The sequence below is a fragment of the Triticum dicoccoides genome, chromosome 3A, assembly GCF_002162155.2.
Source record: "Triticum dicoccoides isolate Atlit2015 ecotype Zavitan chromosome 3A, WEW_v2.0, whole genome shotgun sequence".
NCBI classification, from domain to species: domain Eukaryota; kingdom Viridiplantae; phylum Streptophyta; class Magnoliopsida; order Poales; family Poaceae; genus Triticum; species Triticum dicoccoides.
This window is the reverse complement of record NC_041384.1, coordinates 606,071,752-606,079,944: the sequence shown is the minus strand read 5'-3', so window position 1 is coordinate 606,079,944 and position 8,193 is coordinate 606,071,752. Positions and strand designations below refer to the sequence as shown.

Below are 8,193 nucleotides of genomic sequence, written 5' to 3'. Positions count from 1 at the left end.
ATCCTTTGATCTGCTCAGTAACGCTGATTTCCTTTTTGCAGTGATGGAGGCTATTTCAATGCAATAATGAGCTTCCCACAAAATTATCCGAATAGCCCTCCAACAGTCAGATTCACTTCTGAAATGTGGCATCCTAATGGTCTGATTTCCACAATTACAACCTCATGTGCTTGTACGATCCATCAATCTGACATTATGCTATTTTTTTCCAGTTTATCCGGATGGGCGGGTATGCATTTCTATTCTTCATCCACCTGGTGATGATCCCAACGGATACGAGCTCGCGAGTGAGCGTTGGACACCAGTCCATACGGTAGTGCTTCTTATTTAGTGTCTACCACGCTAAAATTTTGCTTCTGTTCCATTTCTTCTGCTTAATGCCTTTATCTGCTACATTTGTCGCCATACATCATCAAACATCATTCAAAAAGAAAAAAGGACCCTGTAATGCAATGTAATGCCAACTGTAAAAGAACGCAAAAATTTAAGTTCATTGATAACCAAGTCTTTAGTCTGAAGCAAGTTGGGGTAGGCTAGACCTGAAACCTGTAAGATCTCAAAACGAACTCATGGTTTTGGCACGTGCATAGCCAACTTTCACCCACCCCTATCCATGGCTAGTTCTTTCGTGACATTCCAGTCCTTCAGATCTCTCTTTACAAACCTCTCTTACATTAGCAACACGCTTGAACCGTCCACTATGCACTGAAGCTTCTGGAGGCATGTGTTGTATATGCCCAAACCATCTCAGACGATGTTGGACAAGCTTCTCTTCAATTAGTGCTACCCCAACTCTCTCATCTATACCATCATTCCGGACCCGATCCCTTCTCATGTGGCAACAAATCCATCTCAACGTGCACATCTCTGCTACACATAACTGTTGAACATATCACCTTTTAGTCGACCAACACTCAGCGCCGTACAACCTTGCGGGTCAAATCACTGTCCTATAGAACCTGCCTTTTAGCTTTTGTGGCACTCTCTTGTCACAGAGAACGCCAGAAGCTTGGCGCCGCTTCATCCATCCGGCTTTGATTCCATGGCTCACATCTTCATCGATATCACCATCCTTCTGCGGCATGACCCCAAATATTGGAAGGTGTCCTTCTGATGTACCACCTGCTCATCAAAGCTAACCTCCTCCTCATGCCTAGTAGTACTGAAACCGCACCTCATGTACTCATTTTTAGTTCTACTAAGCCTAAAACCTTTCCATTCCGAAGTTTGTCTCCATAGCTCTTAACTTTCTATTAACACTTGTCTGACTATCATCGACTAGCACGACATCATCCGCAAAGAGCATACACCATGGGGTTCCTTTATCCCTTGTGACCTCATCCATCACCAAAACAAATGGATAAGGGCTCAAAGTTGACCCTTTGTGCAGTCCTATTTTAATCACGAAGTCATCAGTGTGACCATCACTTGCCACAACATCATCGTACATGTCTTTGTAAATCTTAACTAAAATGCGTTATCATCACCATTTCTTGTAAATTTTAACTAAAATTTCAACTGAGAACAACCTGAGCGTAAAAAATGTAACTGTTTGTCATTGTATTATAGAACAATGGGCGATGCCTTACTCGCGCATGTGTATGTGTTTATGATGACCTTTTATGTCATTTTTTTACTTGTATAGCCTTTTTGTTTGTCCTTTTAATAAGAAAGATGCTCAAATACGGTGTTATAATCATTGGGCTAAAGTGTTGTCATGTCTATGGTTAGAGTACTACATCATTGTCTACGTATGAGCGTTGACAGTCTCAATTTCGTATCAGTTTAGTTGGTTCATTTAATGAAGGTTGGAAAACATGAAGAGGCTTTGACTGTTTTGGTCTTATAGGATTCTGTTTTCTTGTTGTATGAATGAACACCATCTTCTGAAAATGCTCACACTTCATATGCTGATTGTTATAAATGCTTGAAAAATACCAGAGCACTTGATTTTTATACATGCTTTTGAATCCATCATCAGAAAGAGATGGTCATCTTATTAATTACACTCCTACGATGGCACTTTGAAATGCGGTACATGTTTCACAGTTCTCCTCTCAAGCATATATATTTCTTTGGGTTAATTATGAGCTCAACATTGAGTATTTTCCACTTGATTGGAGTGCTCCTCTTGACCAGATTTTCCGTTTCCTTTTTAGTTTCTGATCTGAAGGTGAATAGTTAGCAGACACATGCCAATGTTTGTGTATGCTTATAATAGTTGTTAATTTAAACTTTGGTCTCCATTTGCAGGTTGAGAGTATAGTATTAAGCATCATTTCGATGCTTTCTAGTCCAAATGATGAATCACCGGCAAATATTGAAGCAGCTGTAAGTTAACTTTAATAATTCCCAAGAAAATTTCATTTTCCTGGTGATTTGTCTAGATGACAAATCATCCCATCCCCTTGTTTTCATGAGTTCAATGATCTTTAAGGTGCAGCGGGTGCTGCTATCTATTGATATATTGTAAAAAAGAAGCAATTACAGTTGCTGTTACTCGCCAATGCTGAATATTCTGTGCTGACAGTTCTAAGGAAGTTAATTGTTGTGCATGTTAGGTCACATTACGTAATATCCATTGTAAAGAGACCAGACAGCAATGGCTTGAAGTAGCAGGCTGCTTGGTGATGGAGGGTACTGGTTGGGGATGAATGGATCTAGGATATAGCTGATCAAGAAAGAAAAGACGACAATGCGGTTTGGGGATGAACGGATCTAGGACATAGCCGGTCAAGAAAGACGACAATGCGGTTTTAACTAGAGATTTTGTTTATTATCTCTTAAGATAGAGCTGAGCCTAAGAGACGAACTAGAGCTATGATAAATTTCTACTAGTCAACTGGGTATGTTAAGTATCCAAAAAAATGGCACATGCAACTAAAATAAGAATCATGGATCTCACCAGTGCTATTCAGCAAGACATGCAGCCAGAAGACATATAGCTAACCTAACTATGCATCTAAGCGAACCCAGAATGTAACTGGACTTGTTCTTAATTCTTTTTGAGAAATCATTGTTAATATTATCATCAACACCATCCTGTTGAGGTTACCTAGAACCCTTAAGACCTGGTAGCTATTTCCAGGGAAAAGACGACCTGGGTGGAATATTCTTATAAGCCCCGCGGAAAATTGTGTGACCATTTGGGAGAGAGAAGCGGATGCTAGCGTGTAGCGTCTTATTTCCTAGCCGCAGCAGAGCAGGTTGTGAGGCGGAGGACACCAGAACTTCGCGTCGCGGGCAGTGGCGCGTCGTCAGAAGGACGTGGAGAACTTTTCCGGAGTGATGAGGCAAGGGTTTCCTAGCCAGGGAATTGGGGTGGGTTGGGCCTGCGTAAAGACCGGGGCTAAATTAACTCGTGCTCTTCCCACCCAGGCAAATGACGGGGATCCTGGGGTGATCCCTTGCTACCAAACTAGGCCTAAAGGTTCCATGAGATACTCTTGCAGCCAGCTCTTCACTGTCTTATGCTAACCTTGCAATATTTGTAATTTGAGCTGTCTTTTTGCTGAATGGAAAGTTATCGCTATAGTACCCTTTTGCACTTCCTAATGGATGTTTCTTGTGCAGAAGGACTGGAGAGAGAAGCAGGATGAGTTCAAGAAGAAGGTCAGGCGCGCTGTACGGAAATCCCAGGAAATGCTCTGAATAAAGTGGGAGTACTGGGGAAGTTAGCCATGCCATTTCAGGTGTGGAGGGTTTTGCTGTCGATCTCCAAATGTCCATCCGACACTAGCAATTTCACTTCTCCCCTGTATATTTTCCATTAGCCTGTCTCCTGTGGAGGTCTTGGTTTTGACTCTGAAAACGCAACGCATATTTCTAAGGGTCTGGTTGTTGTAATTGTGTGGCTTCGGCTATCAAATATTGAGAAACTTTGGAGAGCTGCTACTTACCATAATTCTTTAACGAACCTGATATAAACGGACACCTGCCTGGTCAGCTAATTGTTGAACTCCTCCAGAGTCGGACGTACGGAGTATATGTGTATGGGAATGGGAGTGGTGTGTTCTCGTCTGGAAATAAAATAGTTCCACTGCATTGGTGAACCCCAAAAAAAGAAATGGTCCAGTGACGGTACAGTTACCTCATTCAAAGTTAATGGAGCAGTAGTACACGCCTGTATCGAAATTGCTACACACATGGTTATTATTATTTTGAACCTGAAACAGTTCTACAGTATTTTCAGTTTAAATAAAATATGTACAAAGTTAAAATTTACAAGCAGATAGAAATCTGCATCTGCCCAATGCTAGTAGCTTTTTCTAACATGAAAAGCTAAAGTTCAGAGTTCTACTAGTCAAATCGTGGAACCAATCCACTAGCAGATTGTATGAGCTCAAACTTCTAGGAAGAGGGCTTGGCACTCCATTTTTGAAAAATTTCACATTCCTCTGCATCCATGTTCCAGCATCCTAGGACAGTGATGTCCATGGCAATTCCTTGGGTAATGTGTGGTTGAGGAGCAGAACTTCATCAAAGAAAAATTCCTCTGTTCTGCTTGGGGAGATTGAAAAGCAGCATTGTTGTGCAAAATCGCAGTCCCAAAGTAAATGATGGATGGTTTCCTCACAGTTATCATTGCACAAGACATGGTTATATGAGCTGACGAAGAACGAATTTTGTTTGAGCAGTCCTCTTGTGTTCACTCTGTCATATAAAGCCAGCCAAAAGAAAAAATTGTGTTTAATTCTTCCTGCACATTTCCAGAGCTGTTTGAAAAAACAGTGAGAGTTAGGCATGCCCATAAGGTGCATATACATTTTCTTGGAGTAGTCCTTGACTTAGACCAACTGTCAGATGCTGCAGAGAGATTAAGTTGGTTCATAGTGGCAGCCAGCATGTTGAACTGTGTCAAGGCCTGATTGGAGAGTGGTCTGTGGAATTGATTTGACAATTCTTGCTGAGTGGACATTTCTGCCAAAGTAATATTTGTCCTTGATGGCAAAGGAGTGGAGCTCAGGGTATTGCACAGCCAGAGATTGACCACTCCAGTGTCCAGTTGTCCTTCCAAAAGATCACTGTCTGCCCAGAGCCCACTTGACATGTTGCCACTTCCTTGTACAGTGGAATTAGCTTAAGATGAGCTCTCCACCAAAAGGATCCTTCAATTTTTCTCCCCATGGGCAACAAAGCTGCGCTTGATTTCTCATCAGTGTATATGGAAATCAGAACGGTATATGGTTGAATCATCGACTAATCACTTTCTTTCAATCAGAATGAAACTTGGCCAAAATACTTAGAGCAAGCCATGGTACATCTTTGTTCCAAACATTGTTTTCATAGAATCATCGACTAATCACTTTCTTTCAATCAGAATGAAACTTGGCCAAAATGCTTAGAGCAAGCCATGGTACATCTTTGTTCCAAACATTGTTTTCATAAGAAAAAAACAGCAAAATCTGGCTAAGACCAATGACTTTTATTTTTATTTTGTTGAGACTTGAGGAGCTTTATTGATCATTAATCAGAGTTACAATCAAACTGCAACCCATCAGCTATTTTTTTTGGGAACAAAGTTGATTCAAAGACAATCTACGTTACATACAACTTCTTTACGGAAATGCTAACTTAACTTCGTTAAAACCAATTCCAATCTATTTGCATAACAATACACAAAACCAACTGAACTACGACTTCATAAACAAACAACACCTTCACCACATGTTCTGGATAATGATGGCCATTGCCAACCAAGTCTTCCCTTGGATGGAATGGTCCCATCCCCGACAAGTAGGACAAATTACAGCAACAGTCACCAGAGGGTTACATGACGGAAATGGATAAGCCATTCGGGGGTAAAACTGGTTAGACAGGGAGGCATGATCACTGTCAAAATTCTGCACTCTGTGACAATCCTCTTGGCAGGAAGCTGGGGTCTTGGGACCAATCATGTTCACAAGAACCTTGAATACCTTGTGGGCGCTGCCACTACGTCACTGTCTGCTGAAAAACACAAGAAACAAAAACAAGAGCCAGGACGAAATTTCCTCTACAAAAAACCCAAGGCAAATTGATCATAGTGGGATTCGAACCCACGACCTATAGATTCGGAATCTAACGCGATATCCACTTCGCTATATGACCATTCTTGGTTTCAATACACAATTTTTGATACATAGGGGCACCTACATCCATGTCCTAACTTCAAAGATGGCAGGGCACCAGACACAAAAGATAAGGTTAAGGCATACATAACTAGTAAGGCACACACATAACTAGTATCAGTAACATCAGACTGAAACAAAGGTATGGCAAATCAGAACTAGCATCAAATTATCAGCAGGGGAAGCACACTCTGATTCATACATCTACAGAACCGGTTAAATCCTGTGAAGGTTGTTATTGCAAACAGCTTTTGGAGTTTGGGGGTGAAACTCGAACCAAAACAGAGGGTTATAAAGTGAACCCTAAGACATGTTCACGGGGGTAACGAAAGCACGGCAGATTTCCCAAATGTGTAACATATACAGTTATGAGTGATTTATTATTAACCCCTAAATGACGGCTTTACTAACACTATTACACTGTACACAGACTTCTCTATCTAGAAACTGCAGTCTAAGAGCACTTCCAATGCTCCACCATCAGGAATATCTTGATGATGCCACATAGGATTGAATCTGATGTGGAAGGTAAAGAAGAGAGACAGGGTACCTGTGTCTTACAAAATATACGACTAAAATGGAAAACCAATGCATATGTAGGTCACTTTAGTGCTGAACGGATCCACCACGCCTCTGCCTCCAAAATGAAGTCCCTGTTTGTCATATTTCTTCCTCTAACCTTGCCCATGTTCCCTTACAAATTCAGTGATTGTTCTCTGCCTAGTTTCTTCCTGTTGCACTAACCGACAGGGAGACACCGCCACTGCCCTCAGACAGCTACCTACTCTGGCATCGGAGGTCACTCCTCCACCGAATCTGCACGGCCTGCGGCAACACCGGCCACGGGTTCCTTCGCCATTGGCTGTCTCCAGGGAAGGCAACATCATCATCACTTGCTGCGTGCTCAGTTTAAGGTGTTACTTTTGTTCAGGTCCGGTTGGGAGAGTCAGAGACATGGAGCAGCTTTCGGGCAAACACTAAGCAAGCTTATGTGATACTACCCTTGAGTGATATAATGCAGTGTATAACAATAGTAGAGATAATCTCGGCACTCTGTAGTACCTGTCTTTTGCTTTACAGGTTACATGTTCCTCACCGTAATGACAGTACAAATGTGGGATTTGAATGCAGTGCCTGTTTGCTTCTGTTTATTCAGCAGTAAGCTTTTTTCTCTATGCAAATGAGTGTTCAATGAACCGCCGGTGAGATGTTGTGCCTGCCAATCGTTTGTTTCTATTGTTTATTGCACAGAACTGTGTATTAGCAAACTTGGCAGTAGTTCAACCTATCTCTTGTATTTTCCATGCTCCACAAGTTGGCCACAAGAATAAAATGTTACTACTGATTATATGCAACAAAACAGAAGCTTCTAAATACAGCACGCACAAAGATATAACCCATTGAGAAAGATGCATCAATACCTCTATTAAAAGCAACAGTATACAGTTTAAGATGCAGTGCATTGTGAGTGCCCTAATGGTACATTTTAGGAACAAGTGAAAAGAAAATGTGAGGCACACGCAAGACAAGACCATCTTGATTGTGTTCAGGTCAGGTGTATGCACATCATAATAAACAGAAACATCTAGTTCTGATTTCACTCCATACTAACAGCAACCATAGCAGATAAGGCAATTCAATCACAATCCTGACTCTAGGGTGACTGCTGTGCTGAGGGGGAACAAGCGAACTGTGTCTAAGGTCAGCCGGGAGGCACCAATCAGGTAAGACTAGGTTCCTGACTCTGATGCCTCGTTCAGAGATGTCCCATGATTCACAGGTTTCAGTCCTAATCGAGAGGGAACGAGGCAGGAAAGCAACCGCGGACACCAAACAAGACAAAGCATTCCATGTCACAAACTCTAAGACCAGCTCGGTTACAAAATTGTACAGAGTACTGTATTTGCTAAGCCTGAGAGGTGAGCTAAGCAGACGAAAAATTCCAGCAGATCTGGCCTAGGGGCTCCCTGCTCCCCAAATGGTTGATCGATTGAAAAGGATCAAGTCGTCGTCAGACTACGAAAGATCAGATCTCGGTTACGTAGAGCGAACCTTGGCGGGCGGGGATCATCTGCCAATGGGT

The 8,193-nt window shown here is 42.0% G+C and overlaps 1 protein-coding gene and 1 non-coding gene across 2 annotated transcripts in view; one reads left to right on the top strand and one right to left on the bottom strand.

Annotated features, from left to right (window-relative positions):
* LOC119269529 (ubiquitin-conjugating enzyme E2 7) overlaps nucleotides 1-3,948 on the top strand; it is a 5,870-nt gene extending 1,922 nt beyond the window's left edge. The window contains exons 3-6 of the mRNA XM_037551381.1: nucleotides 42-139; nucleotides 213-313; nucleotides 2,254-2,331; nucleotides 3,574-3,948. Coding sequence (XP_037407278.1) covers nucleotides 42-139; nucleotides 213-313; nucleotides 2,254-2,331; nucleotides 3,574-3,651 — 355 coding nt within the window. The 3' untranslated portion in view covers nucleotides 3,652-3,948. The remainder of the gene's footprint in view (nucleotides 1-41; nucleotides 140-212; nucleotides 314-2,253; nucleotides 2,332-3,573) is intronic.
* Nucleotides 3,949-6,017: 2,069 nt separating this feature from the next.
* TRNAR-CCG lies at nucleotides 6,018-6,090 on the bottom strand. Its single transcript has one exon. It is a non-coding gene; the product is annotated as a tRNA-Arg (tRNA).
* Between the last annotated feature and the right edge of the window lie 2,103 nt (nucleotides 6,091-8,193).